This window comes from Necator americanus, chromosome II (assembly GCF_031761385.1).
Source record: "Necator americanus strain Aroian chromosome II, whole genome shotgun sequence".
NCBI classification, from domain to species: Eukaryota; Metazoa; Nematoda; class Chromadorea; order Rhabditida; family Ancylostomatidae; genus Necator; species Necator americanus.
Window position 1 is genome coordinate 22,171,736 of NC_087372.1, and position 24,493 is coordinate 22,196,228.

Genomic DNA, 24,493 nt, shown 5'->3' on the forward strand with positions numbered 1-24,493 from the left:
TTTGAATGATGTCATCGATGGCAAAGTTGAACGGAAAGGATCGGGCTACAGCCTCTTGTCTCACTCCAGTGTCCACTACGAACGGTGAAGTAAATCCAGCTGGTGTTCGAACAGCAGCATTCCATTTATTCTCATTCTATCAATCTTGATATCAATCCTTTCAGTAGTTTTCTTTGCTCGGTCGCTTTAGGAATCTTCCCAGTAACTTCCTACTTCTGGAACTGTTGAGAAATTCTAGTAACAGTACAGGGATGAACATTATAGGGGACTGTAACTTTTTCCTCTTGGCATCCGAAGAAACGATTTTGATAATTGACTCATGCACACTTAGAGAAACTTCTTGCTCTTTACTTCTATGTTGACAAGAGGTACTTTTGAGCGATCTTTTGTGAGTGGAAGTTACTCGGGCAACATCAACAAAGCGTGAAGCGTAGCAGCTTGGACACCCATCACCAAGTCCTGTATTATCGATCGACGAGGGAGCGCCTCCAGAACTCCTACAGAACAGCCACAGTTGGAGGGGTTGTGGGTTCTGGCTGCTTCCCGGACTTAGAATGTTAAGGTTTTTACTCATCGTCAGTAATACCATCATATCTATAAGGTGCAGTCTAATAATTAGACGTCACCAATCGAGAGAAGAGGTTGCGACTGCACGGCAACGTACGCCCATATTTCGCTTCTGCCTCTTGTCATCAGCTTGAAGAGTTCGTCTGAAAAGTGGTTCCCCGTCCGAGGTATTTCCTTGTCTCAGCCTCTCAGACTGTTAAGAGTCCTCTGGAATTTCCACCGCAAAAACTGCAACTGTTCCGATCACCTCGAAACGACTTCGAACTGTTCTTCAATCCCTCTTCTCCTGATTTCTAGTTCCAAGGCACCGTAACCCAATTTGAATGAGGTATCACTTCGTTGACAATCATAAGGAATGCATCGGCGACTCGACATCGAAGAAAAGGTTATTGCACACTGAGGTTGAATTGAGAGGTACAATGGATGAGGATTTCAAGCATCAGTGCATAATGAAGAGGTTTGCGTTTTCCTTTCGAATTCACACTGTGTACGAAAACGTGTATCAACTCGAGGGACAAACGTCAGAATTGTGTCAATTCTTCAATGGGCGCCCTGGCACTTGATACTTTGATTTGCTGCAAACTAGTAAAACCTATTCTTCGGAGCTGGATTGGACTTTCAAAGAAAGTAACGTACTCTCTTGCTTTTCTCCCTCTAGCCTTGTAACGTTTCTATTCCTTTTTGTCGCTCTGAAATATTATATTTTCCATACCATTGCTTCTTAGTGCTGACTGAAGGCACGGGCAAAGAGGGACAGCCAATCTTTTCAAACATTTGATCGTTATCCTGCTAATGAACTGCTTCACACAATCCACGAACGGCAGCCATCTAGACTTCCTTCTTCTCTTCAGTAGAAGTTTAAGTCCATTGTGATCAACTGCTCCTTAGATATGCGACATGGAAACGGCTTCCAAGGGAAGGGATTCCATTCGTTTGTCAACTTCTTCTCACGCACATTGTGCAACCCATATCATGTTGAAGATACACCTAACCTTTTCGTAAATGCACTCTTTATTCATATTACACAATCCATCGCTGCAACGTCTCAGTGCTTAGAAGTTCTTCATCCACAAATGTAAGTATAAATGAAGAATGTGTAACAATACAGTTCGTGCTTGTCTATCTTGGAATGTTCTATGTATCTTCTGAGTATCTCTTGAAATCTTAAGTATCTCATTTCTGCGCTTCAGTAAGAGAAAAAAACAGATCTCAAAGTTTTTTGGATGCATCTAGCTGTACTTACTGTGCAGCGCGATTTGATATCACAGCTTCTCTCGGCAGCAACATCACTGTTATATTTGGTAGAGTTTTAATTGAAAATTGATCAGATTTTCCGGTGAATTCCGAGCAATTCGAGTTGAAAGTGTGGTAGAAGAACATCGGAGTTAAAGGAATGCTCCATTTGGAGTGCCCTTCAAAAAAGGGCTTTGACAACAGTTTTCATCTAACATCCAACAAAATAAGAACTCGTTTAGTGAGTAACTAACCGGGATGAGCGAAGGATACTGAGGTGTTATTCTTGCAGCCGTATTATTCTCTGAGCGTGCTTTGCCGCTGTCCTGCAGCACTTTTTACGTATGACGTTATAGCCGCATTAAGCCCAGCCTGTTCCGAAGATTGCGCTTTTTGAGGCGATGCATTTCTGCGGCACCAGCGCTGTCACCCTTTCTCAGCATTCCTTTATCCCTACATCAAAATGAATATATATATATATAATATGTATATTATATATATATATATATAGTCACTGCTCTTTTTCAACTCTTTGGAATAGATCTATTATCGGAAATGCAGTAGGAAAAGAAGCGAAGTCACTAAACGCTCCTTCATTCATGCACATTCCCATAAGGACTAGAAATCTAAAGTTGTGAGCAGTTACATAGCTGCCAGTTCATTGGATTCTAAATATTAGCCAGTTTGTGAATTTATCGGTTTCCAACATATGTCGAAATGTATTTATAGATCACGGTGCATCATAGCTGTAAAACATTGGATTTTCTTTCGTCACAAAAGGGCAAAGTGGCAACGCCGAACGCTATACGGGAGCTGCTGGATTGGGCGGGATCGGACGCACAAACGTCACACGGACATCTGCGCTCTCCTTTACCACTGTCTGCTAAGCGGAGTCCGACATTCGTTCCAATGCGTCATCCCCATGCTATGTGAAGATCGTGTTTGGAATTTTTTTGTTTCAAATTTATCAACTATGAACTTTTGCCAGCAAGACTAAAGGTAGAGTTCCCTGGTTATTTGGTCACTCGAGCCTTCTTTAGCGCTGAAATCTGGTTCAAATTATAAGGTGCATGAGCATGAAATCTATTGCTCAACGCATACTAATGCACTTTTTTTTCCTCTCTATATATACATATATGTATATATATATCCATGATAAAACTTGATATCCATGATGATCAAATGGTGCGGCGGAGTAGAATATCTTTTTATTTAGTGTTGCGTTCATTTGAAAACCATCAGTTGACCCCGTCTGACCGCAAGTTGTCCTCCGAGTTAACTTCTTAACGTCACTCTTCGGGACGCCGTCCCTTCATTTCTCGCACTCGCATAAGCACCAGTTTAGCGAACCGACTACACCCTTCAACACCGTTACTAGCTTCTGTGCCAAAATCCATCTCCGCCGGATTAATCCGTCGCAAAACATCGGGATCTGTTGGGGTGAGCAAAATTAAATTTTAAAAATAAAGTGAACTATGTACAGATATGAGAGTATATTTATTTGTAGACTGCGAGTGATCGAGCACTAAGAATTTCGATTTGGTTTGAGTGTTCAAATCAACTTTTGTTCGATTCTCTCTAACTGATTGTATTCACCGAGAATATTTGAAGCATACTCCCTACGTCTCGAACGAAGTTGTGAGCACAGGTTCACGTTGATCAAAAATGACATAATCAGAATGTCCTCCCAACCACGAACACTTTTTTAGCACCCGGGGTCATGAACGGGGAGAGAAATTCCGTGTGACCTTGTTTATAACGGTTTTGTTCGAATCAGCAGAAGTCCATGGAATTTGGGTTCTTTTGAGCCGTTGTTTCAGAAATTCTCGTTGAGTAGCAAAGACTCGCGTTTTCTATTCCGATCAGTTAAAGGGGAGGAAACTCATTCTGTTCCTGTGATATTTACTCTGTTCATGATGCTATTATATAATTTGGAGATGACGTGTTGGACAGTGTTTGTTCATTTTATTTGGTTCACGTATGGTTTCTCTTCGCGCTGCCCTTTCACGCAACCGCCATGGCGGAACAGAACCGATTTATTCCAGGTCCCAAACTCTACGCAGCAAGCCAATTCAAGACTTCAAATCATCCCTCACCTCTGATCTAGTTTTTACTGCAGCCCCTCATTCTCTCTCGCTCGCTTGGTGCTGTAAATGAAACACATAGGTCCCTGAATTCACACCGATTTCGAGCATGTCGCTGGTTTGCGCAATGCGAACTGTTTGCGAATATTTGCTCTAACCTCGTCCTCTGAGAATATTGATCTAAAACAACGTCTATTTGGTTGACACTAACGTCGCCCATATTATTATGAGCGAAGAACTCTTCCGAACATAAACGCTAACTTTTCAGGAGGTTATCGAGAGGAAACAAACCGATTTAGAACAATCGAGAAGCTGTGATGACGGAGCAGAAAGGTGGTTCTGTCCTTCAAAGCCAGGACAAGGACTTCGAATCTGTGGGTGTCGCGAACAATTTCCGTTCGTTACAGTTTCGCATCAAGTGCTCACTTGGTTCTTTGCCTTTGCCGTCGTATTCCCGTGTCGCGTATGTCTTATTCAGATGGAACTCCTTCATTCAGAGCACTTATCTCCGCAGACTTTTTCCGCACACATCGGGGGAAGCCTCGCTGAATGCGTCGCCCTTAGTGTAACAAATGCGATCACATCGAAAATGCCAGGCGTTTTCGCATGTTGCGCGCTGCGACCAGCTGCTCCGTTATGGATTAGCGGCCACTTTCGAAGCAGCGGCAAACATAGCGAACTCAGCATTACCAACCACTTAAACGTAATCTTTGGACGTTTTTTGATGCATACAAGCAATTCTCTCCTTTGTGTTCATATTGCTGATTGTAACTGCTTTACTCGTCCACCTGTCACTTTCTCTCGTAGAGATCCTCATACGTCCTCTTATCGTGTACTTACAGTCGCTCGTCCTAAGAAACGTCTTTTTGCGCTACTTCCCATGCTTCCCAAAGACGGATCTTGGCTTGAGAACACCCCTGATGCTCAAATGAAAATTATTACCTATCTCTCTTCAGTGAAGCCACAAATGTCGCTCGAGGCAACTTCATGTAGGAAATACCGACAGCATTATACAAAGGGATCTTTTGAACTTTTCTGTGGCAGAACTCTTACCATGTATAGCGTTGAAAAAAGAATACATCAGTGACTTGGCTTACTCTATTTAACACTGTTGAGGAAGGTTGCAAGTTTGCTGCCCTTGAGGGAATGATTCGGCAACGCAGACAGCGTCTTTCTGTCTGCGCTCTCCTCATCCCTCTTGTCCGCTGTTCTTTGCTCCTTTCAGCTCCTTTCGTATAGAGATACTCAAATGAGAAGCGAGCGAATATTTCTCTTCTAGCCATCCATTTCAAGTTAGGACAAATCCTCAATATCTTCTTTGCCCTTCTTGGTTTCCTTGTGACTCATCTTTTCTCCTCTGCTGTCTTATACTGAATTTTATGGACGTGGGATTTCTTTTGTGGGATGCAGGTCCAACGTACGTCTGATCATTTTGTGCATTGTGGATAAACCATCGTGGAAATCAAATAATTGTGGGCGTTCGTATCTTCGGAAAGAGGACGTGATGCCCTGACAATGTGTGTTAATGACTTTTGTGATGTATCTATGTCCGTTTAAAACAGATAGATCTCATTGAAAAGCGCGCAAAGAGTTCCAAGCAATATAGCGTTGAAGTAGGGAATGCTGTGACCTTGCGAGGACTTTTTCTATAAGGTAATACATACTAACAGGAAAACTACATAGTATCCGTGCTTTAAAGGCATCGTATCACGAAACGATTGATATCTCTATATCTCTCCACGATCAGGTCGGGTAGAGATGTAGTTGATGAGTGTGGGTGTGACCAGGCTCACCTCTTCTGATAGCCAAAAAGCGCGTGAAACATTTCGTTGGGAGGTGGGATCATGCAAAACTGTTCCATACTTATTTTGAATCTCTAGAATAAATTGCGAGTAATTACGCTGTGCTACGTTGTTCCTAACTGTTCGTAAGCAGACCCGAAGAACATGTATTTCAAGAAATGCTACATTTGATTTTTAGCTCTATAAGAATTATATATATATAAGAAAACTCGAGTAATATTTTGAAATTGTGTCTGTATTATGTTGGTATCGAAGGAGTATTTAAAGCTGAAGTTTGAATGATCTCCAAATGTGAAACATTTAGAAAGAAATCTAAGAAACTTTGCCCCTAATTATATATATATATATATATATATAGAAAGTATTATTAGGAAATCACCGATCTAATTTCACAGTAAATGCCGCTACTATTAGTTTTCATTGATCAGTGAACGAAGTGAAGGATGAAGTGCACAGCGTTGATCTCCCTATAGGGATGCACCTCAGCGTTCGAGTTCAACTCAGACTTCGTTTGAGGTTTCTGAATGTGCGTGGAGCTTTACAATGACTTGCGTGGCTAGCCGATGTGTCAAATCAGTGTTTTTAACTTTCCAGACCAAGTTTGATATCAATTCATCGAGCCCAGAGAATGAGAGGTTTTGTTGGCTCTAGGGCGTGTTCGAACCCACCGACTGCGCTACCTCTTCCGTAATGATATTCTAGTCTAATTCTTCCACAAGCATTATTGTTAGAATTCTGACTCTTAAGATGAAATTGTGACGTAGTGATCTTAGTTCAGTTTAGTTGAACTACTAGACAACGTTGGAGGGATGACGAAAAAATTGAAATGCCACCTTTTCGAAGTTCCACCTTTTTACCCTTTTTTTAAATCACAAAATGACTGAACGCCGTATACCCTTTGCGATGATCGTGGAACTCTTGGTCTTGTGCTGTCTGTGACCTCACAGGTAAGAATCCGCAGGGAAATATGGTGAGTAAGAATTCCTAGACAATGTAGTTCGAAATGATCGACACATGCATATCGAACGAACTCATTGACGTATTCGTGCGACTCATACTAAGCGCGAAGATTTATCATGTGTTGTGTGTGTGAGCAGTCAACCTTTCATCCTCTCTCCTAATCCTTTATTTCAATATTCATTAAAAATGATGGTGTGATTTGTTGTCTAATACCTAGTTAGAATTTATCCATAAACCATAACATTCTGTTTACTTCCAAACACATCCATCACAACTTATATTATATAATATATATACACATGGGTTTGAGTAAATTTATCAAAAACAGGGATTTCGCTCTTTCAATTCACCTGCGACTCAAGCCGAGATATGATTGTTTTTGGTCAGCGTGTGATCATTTCTATCCATTTCGGTCGATGCACTACGTAGTATCGCCGCTTTTTCAACGGTGTAATGAGAGAAGTGCGCGCATTGTATGCATTTGTATTTTGTTAGATAATTGCAACCACAACAACAACTAACTACAACATCCAATTATTGCAATATACTTCTTTCGGCTTTTTCATGGAATAAGTTTGAGCATCAGTAGTAATCATTTGTCATATACATAAGCTATTCTTCTGTTGGCCACGGATTTGCTTCAGCGATCGATATTTCTGTTTCTTCCGATGAAAGGGTGATTAATAGTAGCAACATAGGATAACGAAATGCTTGGAAGAGCTTGTTAAGATCTAGGAGCGTTTTGTCTAGTGTTTTTTTTTATTTAGTGACTTTATTTGCTAGAAATTCAATTCTAAACAAGGGTGTTTCACACACGTTTCTCCTTTTCACTGGAGCGTTTGCACAAGAGCTTGCGCGACACATCACTGTTTTTTTTTAATTGAATTGATACCACCATTTGAGGATATGCTCTCGCTCATTGCATGAGAAAGTCGATAATTCAATGATCGTTCTTTTTGGTCTACACTTGCTCGTTATAACTGATGCTTACACGAATTTATAAGTAAATCAAAGCATTAAATCGCAAAAAAAAAATGGAAAAATTGAGTCGGAATAGGAAGATGGAGAGCGGTAAACAGTTTCGAACGATATTTAACTCGTCCTTTGAAAGTTTTTGCCAAATTTTGTACCTGTACGTTTTTTGTGCTGCGAAGACAGTTCACTTTCTGCAAATAGTAATATCACTCTAATCTTTCGAAACTATTCAGACTAGGCGGAACGGACGCTGAGGATTGAGCGGATGACACCAGTGAGAGTCAGTGAACACCAAAATCTGCTGCTGCTGAACGGCTAAATATCGTTGTTGAGCGCGTTTTTCCAACAAAGAAAAACAGCAATTTCTCAGCTATTTTTGTGAAATCTGTCAAATTTTTAAAGACGTGCTCGAAATTGCACTAGTCCCTAATGAAATGTTAGCATGAAAATAAGAAATATGCGATTTCAGAGTAAGATCAAAACATTGCTGATGATCGATAGTTTTACAAAATAAGGCAAAGGCTGAAAAAAGGAAAGAAAATAGGTACGTGATGTGGGAACAATTGCTGTGGAACATGCTTCAAGTTAAATGTCAAAAACCTCATTTTTAAGGAATGAACATGTCAGAATATTGGGTTGGGGGAAATTCGCTTACAGAAAACCCAAAGCTGGACGAGCATCCTTAACTGGTAATACCGCTACATTCTTGTTGTTCTTTGCTATCGTATTGTACATTCGAGATTATACAAGATCTAAAGTTTACGAAGTCACCAAAACCTCTCCAAAAAAACGTGGACTACCGCTTGAGGTATGTATGTTCAACGAGGGATAGGGAGGACGGAGAACAATCTAATGTTTTCTTCGGAAACTGCACTGATGCCTTTTCCGCAGGCAATACTCACAGAAGAGGACATTATTGCAGAAGAGGAGGAAGCAACAGATACGAGGAGTCGTTTTTCCGCCACTGGATATTTGATTAGCACTTTTTGCCCGCCTATTTTATTGCTATCACTATCACCTTAAAGCACCACAGAAGATCGTTTTTCAGTAGCATGACTTATCTTTATTTTCTATGATTTTTAAGCCGCTGCACTTTACGATAGTAGAATTTGAAGCTTTCAACTTCTTCTGTTTAGGAAACTAACTGCCTTTCGATTATTATGTGAATCCTTGCATTCATCTGATCAGAATTCCGAACAGACAGTTGTCATTATTTAAGATCTTTTCGCTCACTTTTCTATGCGACAGAAACAGCATGTTGAGATTTATTTCTGTCTTTTTTTTTGTTGAAAGATGACATAAGAGCAAAGTTAGTTCATCGGAATGCGCGATGTTCTCATGACGTTTCTTGCTTTTTGCCTTTGCATTGTACAAATTTCGGCGAATTTCGCTTTCACATTGTTAGACCGCAGTCTCCGTTGGATGACAAAGTAGAAAGAGTAACTCTCTCAGTAGCAAACACTCTTATACAGAACAAATCTGGAAGCATCAAACATTCTGGGACGTCGTCCTCGAAAACATTTGAAAAGATATCATCGCTAATAAAGGTATAATTTTTTGGATACCAAAGCGGAGAATCTTTCCAATGTTATTTTTGAGCTTCAAATCTATCGAGGCTTTTTTTCGATTTCCTAACCTTTCAGTCAGATATAGTATCTCTTTTATGGTGCAAACAGAATTAGAAAGGTCAAAAAAGTTTTGATATCTCTTCTGAGTTATGAATATCTGACGTTCTAGTATTTTCTGGACTTTGTTGACATTGCAAAATTAAGGTTCGAGGTTAAATGTCGACACGTCAGCCTCATCTACAGGCAGTTTCAAAAGAAACACTTGGGTAGTTGCATGCTGCTGGTCAATGTGTCTCAGAAAATAGGCAGTTTGACCTCCCAGCTGTCTTTGTCGAATCTACTCATGCTCAGCGAACGAATTGTTCTTCTCTTTGACTTCCATTCCATCAGCCGGCCAATATCACCGTACAATATCACCTTTTGTGCCTTGAAACGTTCTTTATTTCATACAATACAGTTCTCTTATTACCCCGCAGATTTCCGATTACTTGCCAGGACCACCACCCTAACCTACCCTCTCATAGATCCCGCTCGAGTGCTTATTCTGTTTAGATTGCCAGTTAGAACCTTCTCCTCTCGTCGCCGCTCAGCCGTTTCGAGGTGCTCATTGGCTCATTTCTCTCGTTTTCGCATCGCACTGCTGCCGCTGCTTCCGCCGCTACTGAAAGCCAGACATCCCATTCAGGCAACAACCGACACAGCAATTTCCTTTGCGTCCATGCACATCCACTTAACTCTTTTTTTTCAGATGAACATGCCGTTCCTGGGTCAATCGCCGCCAAGTGAAGCGCACTCGCAACACAACTGTAAGTGGGGGTTTCTCCTTTTGATGTGATTTGCTGAACTGTTTTCGCCTAATCAACAACGACAAGTTACGTTAGTTAGTTTACGTTGCACCTGACCGACAACACAAGGACATCTCACTAAGTTGACAAAAGGTAGAAGGTTCCTTGTTGTTTCATGAGGATTGCGCACACGTTTCCTTTTATCTAGATGACAAATATGGATAGTTCCAGCGTTTTCATAGCAAATGGGAATAGTAATCCATGCATACCACTACGAGGAAGATGAAATTTTCATTTCTCTCAAATTTCTCGGTCATCATGTATGTGCTGGCAAATTACAGTAAGCTCCCACCATTATCGCTGTAGCCTTCAGAACAGAAATTGTGAAACAGAAAACGTTTTTCAGCGGTAGGAGTTTTTTTTAGGACCAAAAGTATGTTATAACATCGGGATTCCTTTTAGAAGCATATATCACTGAGGCAATATAGGAGCTCGGTTGACATGTGTTCGAAGAAAAAATTAAGTGTGTGCTTGTTCATAGGAAGTAGAAAAACCAGTTCAATCACTTCGCAAGGAAACTTTTATTCCTGCTTTTTATTGAGGGACCTCTTTTTATGCTGACTGTCAGCTATATTTCAGTGAATGCCATCGGCGAAATTCTTAACCGGAAAACCTCTGTTGCTCAAATCATGTCGAAGACCGTCGAAGGCCTAAACCACGCATACGAGCTTCGGGATTCGTGTCCAGAAGATCTGATTTTCGATCTATTCAAAATGCCGAACAGAGATGAGGCTAGCATGAGTAAGCTCATTAAGGTTCGTCACTGCTTTTTTTGTGGCAGCACAAAAGCAGGAAAGAGTTTTGTGGGACTAGCATCACGTCGCTGAAAAAATTCATTGCCGCCTTTCAAAGTATTCGAATGGTCTGTGTTCGCCGATCCTGTAGATTCAGTGAAGACAGACCATTCATTCAGATTCCTTAATCTATTCCTTCTCCTCGTAATCGTCATCCCAGATTTCTAAATCTTGCATTGTAGCGTGTGAGGATGATGAGGGCTGTATCCAAATAAAACTAAAGGAGTCCATCCGCGCATCGAAAACACCAGCACATTTCATCGACGGTCTCACTTAAGAGCGCTTATACAGAGGAAGAGATCGACAAAGGGAAGAGAGGAAGAGAGAGTCTGTGTCCCTGGCGAAAACAGAAAATATTCCGAGCAGAGTCAGCGTGTGATGAGATTTTCCCATCGGGGCGTCGTAAAGGGAAGGGGATCGTAAGGGAGCGATCATTGCAAGAGAGCAGTGTTCAGTGGTGAATAGAGCACAGCAAAATAATCAGGACAAAATAAAGGATAAAGGATAAAGGATAAAGTGTCTGGGATTAATCAATCCGTTTGGGATGCGTCACCACGTTCACTTCATCTCAGAATTGCCTGAGCTTTACGAACGTGTAACTGGCCTTTACAGTGGCATGTGGAAGTTAGCCGATGTCCCAAGTCAGTCTTTTATACCCTCAGACAATTATCCTTTCTCTGGTTACAGTTTTCGACCTCGGAGGGATGAAAGGGGTGGTTAGCACTATGGCGTTTTCGAACCTCCGATCGGTCGTGTAGACAACGGAACCTCTTACTGACGGCGCTGCACGGGTGTGGCGCAGTCGGTTAGAGGTCCGTTGTAGCCACACGATCGAGGGTTCAAAACTGCCCTAGTGCAAACCAAGCCTTTCATCCCTCCGTGGTCGACAAATTGGTAGTAGACGTGTCTGGGGGGATAAAAAAACCCTTTTTTTGCACCTTCTAACAGACCTTCTTTCTGATCATGTGAGAGAATAACTTCCTTTCCGTTCGAAGAAGACGCCGACCAGAATCACAACAGAATGATGATACTACTGAGATTTAAAATGAACACTATCATTGAATGGTGAATAAGTGGTTTGCGTGTTTCCGCATTTCGTCGTACCGTTGGACCAGTTCTGCTCCTACCGCCTTCCTTATGGGAAGAAAATTTTCACAAAAGAGGTGCTTGGCTGAGAGATGGCAGCCAAGTAAACGACTCCAATTTCTCTCTGCTGACGACGTTTGACGCTTCTAACTTACCTATCCTGTAGTTTTTGTGGTTTTGATATATATATATATATATATTCCGCAAGATCTGACACTGCTTCTACGACGGAGGTGCCAAAACTGGTTAGGTGTTGTGTGCGCCGGTAGAACATCAGAAGGCATCTCTCAAAGGCTCTGTAGGTAGTTAGTAGCCTCGTAGACGTTGCAGTGATGCCACGTCTCGGCCGCGTAACAGAGTGCTAGGAGAACTGTAGAGTCAAATAGATGGGCACGAAGATCTTGGTCCGTCAGTTGGTCTGTGCTTCCCTGGCGGGTGCAAATTCTGCCTATGCTGCTCTCATTCTTCTATTTAGTTATTCCTTCAAGTCGTTTTTCATGCTCATAGAACGTCCAAGGTATACGTATGATGGAGTTTCCACGATTTGGGAGCCTTCAGGTTTTACTCCTCCGTCCTCGCAGTAGGCGTTCTTTATGAACTGTGTCTTCTTTCTGTTTATTTGCAGTCCTATTCTTTTCCCTGCTTCATTCAATTCGTTCAGCATAGTCTCTGCTCCATTGCTACTTGTCGAAAAGAGAAGGAGAACAAAACGAAGGTTCGAGAGGAATCTTCCGTCAACTCGTATGCTCCTTTCTCCCCAAGCACGTGATTTCATTATCTACTGCTATGCAGCTGTGAACAGTTTCAGCGATATAGTATCGCGTTGTCGTACTCCCCTTCCAATATGGTATGGTGAGGAGGAGGTAGAAAGGCTGTATCGTAGTGGTGCATCGATCGTAGCAATTAGCTAATGTCCTCACATATGACGCGTCCACACCTTGATCGACGAGCGCTGCCAGCACTGCATTCGTTTATACGTTGTTGAAGGCTTTCTAATATCCGACGAAAGTTAGGACAATGGGCAGTAGTATTCTGGAAAACCTCGATGAAACTCGACGCAGTTTGAATGTGGTCCATGCAGCTGAACTCTTGACAGAATCCAGCTTGTTCTTGTGGTTGCGCTAAATCCAGAGTCCCAAATAGGGGGGTAAATAATAATACATGAGAATGGCCTTGGTCAATGCTTCATATAAGACGTTCAGCAAGCATATTGGACAGTAGTTTTGAAAGTCCTCACGTTCATGTTTATGAGGTCATGCTCTGGTCTGGGAGTGGTCTGAATCACTTTCCTAAGATAGGACGTCATGTGCGCGTAGAAGGCTAGAATTACACGAAGCCTGAAGAAATTCTGCTGCTATAAAATCAGGTCTAGAGGTTGTGCCGGGTTTCTTGCTCTTGATCGCGACTCGCACCCCCAAAGGAGGAATCCATGCGGAATCTTTCACCAGTGGGAATGATTAGACTTGACACGGTAATTGATGAAAGGAAAAAGGCTTGAGTAGAACTTCTCCCCAATGATTTACATCTCACGACGAAAAAAGGTGCGAATCCCGTCTTCGGTCAACAAGGATATTGGCGGAGTATTACATTCGCGGAGGTCACTTGTTTAGACTTGTCCTTCTTTGTGCTGCTTCCAGAATCTTCTTCTGCCTGTTTTTCGAAAAATCCTCCGCAAAACTTCATTACAGGTAGTGTTTGCAACTATCCGTTTTATATGCGATGCATTCGGTTCAAGCCTCAAAGCCCTTCTTCTTTTCAACGATTCATAGGTGATCTTCAAAATTCGATCCACTTTTTCGTGCGCGGCTTTGAGGCATGTTCACCGCAAGCCCGCAATCATCTGAGCACCAGTCGTAGTTCACGTTTGGGTCCTCAATGTGCCTGTCACCTTGGGAGTTTTCGAGTATGCATTCGTCATATACAACTTCTTTCATCCTTCGTTGCCGATGGCAAATGTTCTCTTCTATCGTGTGGCTAAGTCGTATTTTTGCACGTAAGAGAAGGTGACCAGAACCGCTTCAAAACGATAATACTATCGAGACAAGTAGACATCTCTTCCGGTTTGTGAGTATGTGCACGATCGTCGCTCGAGTCGTGCCATTGGGGGACTCCAACGTCCGCTGACTATAATATCTAATAATCTTCATGAAAAGAGAATTCTTATGTAAGAGGCGAGCAGCGGTAAGAGACCGGCGAGATGATTACCATTTTCTTCCGGTCCTCCAGTGCAAGTTTTTCGATCTTGTATTCTCTTTCTGTGGGTTTTCCTAGCTTTGCATTGAAGTCCCCGACAACGAAATTGTAGGACTTCTCGCTGAGAGTCACCTCCTCCAGCTCCTCATGAAACGCGTCCAATTCGGATTCATCAGCCGTTCATGTTGGTGAGTAGCAAATGATGATGCTAATGTGTTTTTGGCGCAGAGGGCGGGGACGGAGTCCACGCTGTCGATTCTTACGAGGTGACAGGATCTCGTGAGAGTTGACAGCGTGGACGACAGATCGGTGCTCAACAAAACCAACGCCGCCTAAATTTCGCTACGGAGCCTTCTCTCCTGTACAGCAATCACAGCAATTTGATGCGATCTGCAACTCCGCGAGGGACATTTAGGCGTGCGTTTGTGGACACTGTTCTCGCGTTCCAAGTACAGAGTCTGAGACAGCCTCTTTGGGGAGTCGTGGATGTGTCGCTGTGGTCCAGGTATCGAAGACGTCCTGAACAACCTGAGATTTGATCTCTCACCAGTCTACCATCCGACGTCTGAGACGGCAGAAACCACTGTGCATGATACTGAGGCAGTGTATATGCCGGAGCGGCTATGACTGTGCAGTCCAAAAAAAACTGCAGCCTTGCGCTGGGCCAGATTAGCTTTCATCATAGCTCGTCGCCCAATCTATGCGGCCCAGGGAGTCCCTTTGCGACATTTTGCGAAGAAATGAATTTCAGCAGTGGTTCACTTTCAACTAGGCTTCTAATTCCGATAAGTCGGAATGTCGAAGGTGTCGAACTCCTTCTCAGCTTGGGAGACTCTGCCCGAGGAAATACCTCCACTGTGCATCGCAGTTCGACGCCCAGAGTCACCTCCACACTGCTATGAGGCGGTAAACTGTAATGGAGATAGGTACTCCTCTCGAATAGTCCTTTCTAATTAGGTGTAAAATATCAGATGGACAATTGGTAGTCAGAAAAGGGTGTTAAGTTTTGTTGGAATCGACAGGATGTACTGCAAATGGGTCACAACAAAGCGAATACCAACCTACATTTTTGTCCTTGCGGTGTAGATGTGAAGTCCCCAAAACCCAAAATAAATTAGTCGTGTTCTATTCAAAATCAAAAGTGCTCTGCCAAACCTGAGATGAGTCACGATATACGACATCCGAGATGTCAGATTTCGGCACTGAGTCATACCAACCATGTCACAGCGTGATTAACTTTCACTGCTGGTGCTCGCTAATCTTTAAAGATCTTACAACTATCGACTTATTTTGCAGAAAAGTGAGAAATCTTCGCAATCGTTTACATTGAACCAAAGCCCAAATTTGCAATGAAGTCGGCGATGTCGAACTCTTCCAAAGTTTCTGCTTCTACTACTTTCCACAGTGCATCGCTTGTTCAAAGTCCCGAGTCACATCCACGCTACTGTGGAGGCGACTAGTCCGTTGTCGAGGACTGTTCAACATTTTCGTTGTCTTCCATTATGACCCTATTTAGGTTCTAAAGTCGTTCGGTTTACGAGAGTCCGACCCTCGGCTCCGGAATATGATGGAAAAAATGAAAAGCTACGAAGACGACGATGACGATGCAAGAAATTTTCTCTTGCCTAGGGAAAAATTCAAAGAGTAGGTTTTCTTTCCAACACCTTTATGAAATTCCCAACCCTGAAACTTCCCACTTCCAATAATTTCCATCCTAGAAAACCAATTCTTATTTTGCTGCAATTTGAAAAGGTTTGAGAGAATTTATACAAAATGTGGTTCGTTCTTGAGGTTACATACGATACGATAGGGATGGATGTTGACGTGAATGTTAATCAATTAAGGTACCAAGATAGTGAACTTCCATGTGATAATAAATACTGATGATCACATATATTCCAATATATTACAAATTATGTATGTCCGTGAAGTAATTAGACTAATTTCTGGGGCAGAAGATGGTTTGGGAGGACTTCTGCTCATGATGGCCTGTGAAGATCCCATGAATCCACTTGATTCGAATCACCTCAACTGTCCCTGAAACTTCACACATTGTAAGCGAATTGCATGCGAATTGTATAGCTTGTTTGGCGTCTGTGAAGGCTCGAAATGCGAAGCAGTCTCAAGAGGTGATACGAGGTAAAAAAAAATATGCACAGAAACAGGAGAACCTTGCCAATACATTCGTTGTGATAGACAAAACTTAGGGACGAACGTTTCGTTATCGAAAGAATTGGGGTGCATCTAACCTTCAAGGATGTATTTAGAACCTCAACAATGAGCAGTGGACAGGGAAACACTCCCACTGTTCGCGAAATGTGGGTAAAGTGTAAGTGGTCCTACGTTCTAACCAACATCTGTTTGCATATAAAGTGCTATTTCCCAAAGGTGGTGCGCCCCAGCTCGAAAAATTCTTAAAGCTTTGTTTAAAAAAAAGCATCTTTTTCTTCTTTTTCTTTACCAGCGATGCGCTTAGCCATGACTTGCTGTTAACGATAAAGATTCTGAAGGAATCGTTGTAGCGGTGTCCCACCTTCTTTACGCTTAACCTGCTCAAATTCCTTTTGTCCCCTTTCCAGATCAGATTTTGAGAAGACTGTTCAGAACAAGCAGCCTGTAGTGATGAATACTCTGAACGATGTGACCACCCCAATTCTTCCAAGTGAACTAGGGCGTTGGGTGTAGCCACTAGAAAAGGTGTATTTGTGCTCAAAGGAAATATTTTGGAAAGTACTATTTGTGATGTGGTTTTCAATTTAACAAGTGTCTAAAATCAGCCCTGTTCCTAGTGCACACCATGAATTTCTCGTGGTAATTATGCACAAGTTTGTGCATTTCTGTCGATCTTTTGCAGTTTTTCTTTCAATTTCATGTATTCAAAAAAGATTATGCAGCGAACTTCATATCTGACTTCATCTACACTTGAGATAAAAAACACCTAAACAGTTCACAGTTCGACGACAAATATGTTTCTTTTAGTTTTGCTTTCATTTAGTCTCTCACCTTTGTATTGACCACTGATGTAGACATATATATTTGAAGATTTACGAAGTGTTTTGAAAGGAAAATTTTGTCAAGTCCTCTGCGAATTATCTAAATTTCTGTATATTTGCAAACCAGAACGAACTGCTTGAGAGGAAAAGATGTGTCCTCCGGTCAGTTGTTTTGAATTCCAGTCAATTTTTCCGAGTGCAGGACAGTAGGTACCCGTGAAAACCGGCTGACCGCTCCTGACCTCCTTTCAGCGCCGCACGCCTCCGCGTAATCACGGCTGCCACTCCACCAGCTGGACATCCTCCACGACCGCTTGAGATCATGTAGACCCCGCCCCCTTATTGCTATCTAATCAACGCTGTGCGCGACATTCGCGCCGCGACGAAGCAGTGGATACTGCGAACTTAGAAGGGAGAGAAGTGTAGAACGAATTGACGCACCAAGTTCTGGTGTACGAAAATAGTAAATTGAGCGCATATGATCGGAATTTAACAAAAAAACTGGATCCTTCTATCCAATTAAAAGATACATTATCAGAGATATATCATAGAGTATCAAAGAGTCAAAGATGTGATGATTGATAAGAGTGATATACGTGTACTACATTGACCTCACTTGAGCAGCTTCACACAAATAAAGATTACCTCAAACAGATGCTGCACGCAAACGAATAAGAAGAATAAAGGAAAAGAAATGAATATATTTTTATACGCCTCATAATTTCTCACATTTCACCCCCAAACTGTTCTATATAAACCCGCAGTGTATAGGTATGTGTTTGTCACGAAGTCATTCAACGAATTCATGTTCATCTTTCGACTGCAGCAACTATGCGCCCAACAACTTTATTTCCTTATTATTTTGTATGCATTCTTTGAACTCCTTTCTACATTTTACCTTTTCAAAATTTTATATGGATATAATGTTTATTTGGAGCGCAACTTAAACATTTTAGTACTTTCTTGTACGTTTTATAGAATAAAACTTTATATGGTTCTTCAAACTTCTTTCAACACCGTTTTATCGCTTCATTTTTATCTATTCTCTACATAAAATCAATATGACAGGTTAGGTGTATTAGTGGCGAACAGAGACTTTTGTATCTTCGAGATCTATCTTCAGGTACAATGTATGTCTGCGAGGCATTATTCGCACCTCGTTAGACGTTCGATGGTAGTTTTACTCAGCTAGATAAGCAAAAAGAAATTCTTAGAAGGCAGAAAAAGTTTTAAAAAATAGCATTACACCAATCAGGGGAAATTCTTTGAAGCATCTTTTGCATTCCAAGAGATGGATGGTTTATTTCCATCTAACAAATCAAAACAGGATATTTTCATTTCCGCTCGCGTTTTTAAATGGCATATAAACGAACCTCTTTTATTTATATTAACTTACAAGTATACTTTATATAGAGTTTCAAACAACATCTAATACCAGGCACTTTCTTTTTCCTTCGATTCTAAAAGCGCATCGCAAGAGTTGCGGGCGAGGCGGAGGAAACTCGTAAGAGCAGCAGACGCGGCGAAATGGGCAGGGAGGGTGGTGTGGGAGGGGCGTCAGCGAGACGTTCCACAAGAGGAGCTACCAGGCTACTGTAGCGATAACGACGCTGTCAGGAGACGCGCGGTGCAATTAACGACGCTCATTGGCCTCCTGGATGTGTGGCGGTACATCATACAGTTACCTCTTGACCGTTCCCCAATTTTTCCCCATTTTTTCAGTCTTACTGTGGTTCTGATAGAAGAAAAGGAAGTCCAAAAGCTAAACATATCCATATAGCTTGACCTACGAATCGCGGACACTGGATATGTACGGAGTTGGTCATCCCTCTTGGGAATGCGCCCACGCGTTGCAGTTCAACTCAGAATCACTTGAAATTTATGAACATGTATGCAGACGATACAATAACTTATGGGGATCAGCCGATGTGTCACTTTACTGTGGCTAACATTCCAGACAAGTATGCTACCAACTTACCGAATCGAGGAGGGGGGAGTGTGATAAATGGATTGGTTGGCACTAGGTTGGTTTCGAACCATCGATCATTCGATAGCATTCAAACCACTTGCCAACATTTGCGCTACACCTGCCCTATCTCTCGAATAATCGTTTTCTAATTTTGTCTGCATAGTGATGTTAGTTGCACTGTCGTTCACAAATGCCTACCAGCTGGTTTTGACATCATCACTCCCTCGAAAATTAGCATTTCCCTCAGTTTTACCATGTAATGTTTGAAAGAATGACAGAATTTGCACCTTTAAAGATTTTGCAGCCATGTCGGTCTACGATTAAGTATTTCGAACCTGGAACGATTACATACATGATTAGCACACAGGCGAGTACCACTGTAGGCAAGGTTATATTGTAGTTAGTAGGGAAGCTGTTTCTGAAGAAACGACGTCATTGTTGGAAGTTGTCTTACTGTGTATACCAGAAGTGAGGAATAAAATCGATATGACTAATGAGCGGAGCAATATTTCCATGCGATAAGTAGCGTATTATCTTTATATTGTCCCAAAATGTCTGCGAGCAAAATTTGTTAGGGTGGGGGACGCATGTTAATGACACTGAACCCCCCTGAGTGAAGTACCAGAGGAATATTTTTTGATGTTTTATGACGCATGAAGTGGAGCTTGATACGGATCAGGAGAGAATCATCATTCTGAATAGTCAATTACAGATGCATCCATCCGTCAGTCCAACTTATATCGCAAGCGCTCCGCAACCACCTCATCATTCCTAGCTGGGGCGAATTTTGTGGCCAGATCAAAACGATCTTCGAAGAGGTGATCAAATTCTGCGCAAATGTTCTACTAATTGCTGTCTCACGTGTATTGGCGTTCCAGTGCAAAGCGATCAAGGATGGCAATGTTGCAACGTACATTCCTCAGCTAGCACGACAAAATCCCGAGATTTGGGGACTTTCCATTTGCACAATCGATGGACAAAGAGTCTCATTTGGTGATTCCAAAGTGCCATTCTGCGTGCAGAGTGTATCCAAGGTATGCGTAGTTAGGTATAATATCTACCTTACTAGAAATTCCCATTTTTAGGCATTTAACTATGCTATCGTGTCATCAGATCTAGGAGCCGACTTTGTACATTCATATGTAGGCCATGAGCCTAGTGGGAGACTATTCAACGAAATTTGCCTGGATTCAAATGGCTAGCGATATATTGTGCACGTGAACATCTAGTTGTAACGGACTACAATTTTCAGGGAAACCGCACAATCCATTAATTAATGCTGGTGCAATTATCGTAACATCCCTCATCCGAAATCATCTAACGATGGCTGACCGGTTCGATTTCGTCCTCAATGAGTACAGGAAGCTGGCTGGTGGGGAGCATGTTGGATTCAACAATGCTACGTATGCCATCTGCTTTTTTTTTAAATTCGCTTTGCTTATCGTGATCTGCAAACAGCTTTAAATGAAGGGAAATAAACCGAGCAACATCGGTTAAGTCTGCTTCTGTTTGAGCCTTAAAAAGAGTGTGTCGCGAAACTGACGATGTTTTTGTGTGTGTGCGAGCAAATATACAGCTCAAAGTGCAGATTACGAATACGAGTGTGGCTCCGCTCTATTCCCTCTAATTGTCCCGAGAAAGCGCGAGAGAATCGCCTTATTTCCCACGACGTATCCTAAAGCGCGCCACCCTTGTACATGCTCCGGCTCCTTCAGCAGCTTACTCGTTGGCTTTGCACGAATAGGCTGAGGAGACCTCATTGATTCTCGATCGCTCGCTGGCGCAAGTGGTGCGTGCACGAGGGTGGTTCGTTTTCATGTGTCTCGTAGGACCAAACGCCTTTTCTTACAGCGTTTTACAGAAGGAATATGAGGAATTGAGCGGGGTCATGCTCATAATCGTAGTCTACACCTCAAACGCTATCTTTGCGCACAAAGACCTCAACACCGTCAGTTCCGCGATGCGCTTCCTTAAAAAATTAAGGGATGAGCGATTAGCGCTGCTCTTTGTGTGCGAATCATCATTTGTATGTTTTTGTAGGTTTCTCTCTGAAAGAGACACTGCTGATCGGAACTATGCCTTGTCCTACTATATGAAGGAGAACAAATGCTTTCCTCCTGGTACACAGGTGTGTTCTATTTGTCCATCTTTTCGTAGTTACGATCGGCGTATTGAAATTGTGAGGAGAGGCAAACACATGTCCAAACCTACTACTGCTTACCTGACGCTTTTTTTAAAGAGATCCCTAGGATCATTCGACATCCAAAATCAATTGCTTTGTATTCCTTTTTATGTCAGCTAAGTAGTGGTGCTCAGTTTGACCTTGTGAGGATTTCTTGCGTTGTTTTACAATAGCAGCTAAACTCTGCAATTCTTTACGAGTGCCCGAAACAACGCACCGAATTTGTTGTTCACTCGTCATGTTTTGCCAAATAACCAAAGTGCACAAGCACACCCTTATGTACTCACGTATGAAAAGCTCCGGGAATATTCTACAAGCTCCTGCTAGAGTATTAAATTCATTCCTGTAAAATTCCGAAGTTCTTTTTATTTGCAATTTTTGGTGCAAGACTTCCCCATTAATATTTGTGGCAAAAAGGTCGTGGACTAGTTCCCAATTCCTGGAATAATGATATAGGGTTGCGGTGAACACCGCCGCTTAAATGAGGCTTTTTTTTCTTTGACTTTGTGCCAGTATGCCACTTAATTTCTCACTGATACTGAAGTGTACTTCAGGGCCTTCGCGAAGAACTGGACCTTTATTTCCAACTGTGTTCGTTAGAAATTACCTGCGAAACTGCGGCCGTAATGGCCGCCACTTTGGCGAACGGAGGTACGCACAGAATGCATAAAAGTACTACGAACATTTTGTGTACTAAACCAACCTTCATCTAGAAACTTAAATTTAGAAAGTGTCCAGAGCGACAAACTTAGCTTTATCTCCATGTTTCATCAGGTACTTGAGGTTCTAGCACCTGCAATTGTAGTTCTTCTATTGTTGCTGTATAAACTTCTATTTTGAACAACAAAATGCACCTGGTTGTTTCTAACAAGTCAACCCGGCCTTATCTGTCATTCAGATGAGAACTGATGTTGCGCGACCGGATCTGACAAGGCTAACTACAATTTATATAGTCGGGTCAAAACATGGACACACAAAACGTGAAATGAAGCGCGGTGCGTTGCATCAGCGGCTGCGCCCGAGTGGGGCCGTGGGGCGTAGCGGTTGAGATCGTGGTGGGACCCTCGCTCGCATTAGCCTTCGCTGCAGTTCGCGATGGTCCCACCTCGATTCGAACAGTTGTCCGCAACCTCCGCCCCCCTTCGAGCGCAGGCGCCTGCGCAACTGCACCGTTCATATCGTTTTGACTCTAATATATCTGCATTGGGTTACGATGATTTAAAGACATCACCCCACGAATCTGGAGTAGTACAGGTTTCCGGTGGAGTATTTGTATATGGGGTCGTCGACTATGGCGAGAAGGGTGATTCCGTCCATTTTTCTTAATTGCCGTAGAAAACGGGCCGGAACATACGGCTTCGAGCGTTCCGGCGCACTATTTTCTACAAGGAGTTCGATTGGAGCGCGCCAGCCCTGTGCGGCGCCACGTCTTCCGGGCCGTTTTTTACTGCACTTTGGAAGAATTGTATGGAACCACATCCCTCTCCATAATCTACTATCCCGTATACGAATATTCTACCTAAAATCCGCATCGTGGTTAAAAGGTTTGTGATTCAACTTCTTTTCGTTAAATGACTCATGAATTTGCTTCAACATGCGCCATATTTCTAGCGATTTGAGCTGCTTAGATAAGGTGGAGAAAATTAACAAAAATGTACATTTTTTTTTTCTCGTGGTGCTGTTAAACCGAATACCTGCTAAATAGAATACATGTCAAAGGTTTTTAAGGTGTATGTCCCCTCACCGATGAATTGTGTATCCAGCCTCGCCCTTGTAGAGATGTTCTTTCACTGATGTATTCTTGTGGAATGTACGATTTTTCAGGAAAATTTGCATTCCAGGTATAACATTTTTTTTAAAGTGTTTCTATCTGCAATGGAAAACACCTTGCAGGTGGGTCTGCCGGCAAAGTCTGGAGTCTCAGGAGTGATGATTGTAGTTGTGCCAAATCTAATGGGAATCGCTCTTTTTGCACCACCTTTGGATAGGATGGGCAACTCGACTAAAGGAGTCGCATTTTGTCAGGTACGCCCGCAGATGCAATTGATAAAAAAAATTAGACGAGAAAATACGAAGGTAATGAAGAATAGAACACTATTTAGAAACTTATTGACACTTTCAACTTCCATAACTACGACAGTTTGCTGCATGCGGATTCAAAGAAACATGATCCCCGCCGACGGATTGGCAATCGCGATACAGAACTTGTCGTCTCTCTTCTTTTTGCTGCTAAACATGGCGACTTCGACGCTGTGCGACGGTGATCTATTTTGCTTTCTGTTACTTTAGAGTCCCTTGATAACATTCTTTAAAAAAATCCGTCTTTTCAATATCTTTTGTGTTTCATACGTAGTCTTCTCTCACCAAAAACATTTGGTTCATTACAGGATGTACCTGCAAGGAACCAATCTTGAAATGGCTGATTACGATGGAAGGACTGCTCTTCACGTTGCCGCTGCAGAAGGACACATTCATTTAGTTAAATTCTTCGTGAACGTGGCGAAAGTGAACCACCAGCCGCGTGATAGGTACTTTCTGATCTTAAGCTATTTCCCGGTTTTATTCATGAAGCCCTCCCTAACATTAGGTGCTTTTCTTGTAAGGGTCTGACTTAGGAGATCTGATATTGTACTTCAAGGAATAGACTGTAAGAAGAAATGTTTTAATGTACTATACTGTCCACGGGAAAATATAGTTGGCGGAGGCACTCAGTAGCGCCCTTATTTCCCAACGCTCTAACTTTTTTTCTCTTAGTTACTTTAGTTTACATGTCATAGATCCTCTAAGACTAATGCTTAGGCCTTAGGGCCCCGATTGATTTGATTACTTACTTCGAGAAACAAGGGTCCCACTGAATGCCGCTCCTCCGCCCCTCCTCCCAACTGCATTTTACCAATACCAGTGCTAACTATTTTCACCTTCTAAAGTTTTTATTGTGAAACGAAATATCTTTCCTGTCTATCGTATCACTGTTGCAATCTTGCGGAGACTATATGTAATATGTGCTCTCTTCGAATTGGATGCGGTCTCCTGGAAAAATCTCTGAGGCTCACTATAGCTCACAACGGCGCTTAGAATATTTGTTTTCGAAACAGCACCTCATCTCCACTCTGGAGAGCCCAGTTTATTCTGGGGGTTCATCTAACAGTTTGAGTGGCAAAGGAGTGCGGCTCGTATTCTCATGAAGAGGGTGAAAAGGTCATAGAAATCCGCAACATCGAAACAAAAGAAATTACAATGAT

The 24,493-nt window shown here is 42.3% G+C and overlaps 1 protein-coding gene across 3 annotated transcripts in view; it reads left to right on the forward strand.

The window, feature by feature from the left end:
• Window positions 1-5: 5 nt before the first annotated feature.
• The window catches only part of RB195_019001 (uncharacterized protein), a gene marked incomplete at both ends in the record, with an annotated part of 28,733 nt that continues 4,245 nt past the window's right edge, over window positions 6-24,493 (forward strand). For 2 of the 3 annotated variants that reach the window (XM_064186664.1, XM_064186665.1), the window contains 17 exons: window positions 6-102; window positions 3,146-3,240; window positions 4,153-4,262; window positions 9,742-9,874; window positions 9,938-9,995; window positions 10,614-10,789; window positions 15,624-15,751; window positions 19,782-19,887; window positions 19,948-20,103; window positions 20,155-20,266; window positions 20,322-20,472; window positions 21,110-21,197; window positions 21,806-21,902; window positions 22,980-23,092; window positions 23,145-23,276; window positions 23,354-23,511; window positions 23,639-23,779. In XM_064186664.1, the coding sequence (XP_064042544.1) occupies window positions 6-102; window positions 3,146-3,240; window positions 4,153-4,262; window positions 9,742-9,874; window positions 9,938-9,995; window positions 10,614-10,789; window positions 15,624-15,751; window positions 19,782-19,887; window positions 19,948-20,103; window positions 20,155-20,266; window positions 20,322-20,472; window positions 21,110-21,197; window positions 21,806-21,902; window positions 22,980-23,092; window positions 23,145-23,276; window positions 23,354-23,511; window positions 23,639-23,779 (2,051 nt within the window). Of the gene's footprint in view, window positions 103-1,457; window positions 1,643-3,145; window positions 3,241-4,152; window positions 4,263-8,233; window positions 8,430-9,741; window positions 9,875-9,937; window positions 9,996-10,613; window positions 10,790-15,623; window positions 15,752-19,781; window positions 19,888-19,947; window positions 20,104-20,154; window positions 20,267-20,321; window positions 20,473-21,109; window positions 21,198-21,805; window positions 21,903-22,979; window positions 23,093-23,144; window positions 23,277-23,353; window positions 23,512-23,638; window positions 23,780-24,493 lie in introns of those variants that run through there. The other variant, XM_064186663.1, reaches the window with a different exon arrangement.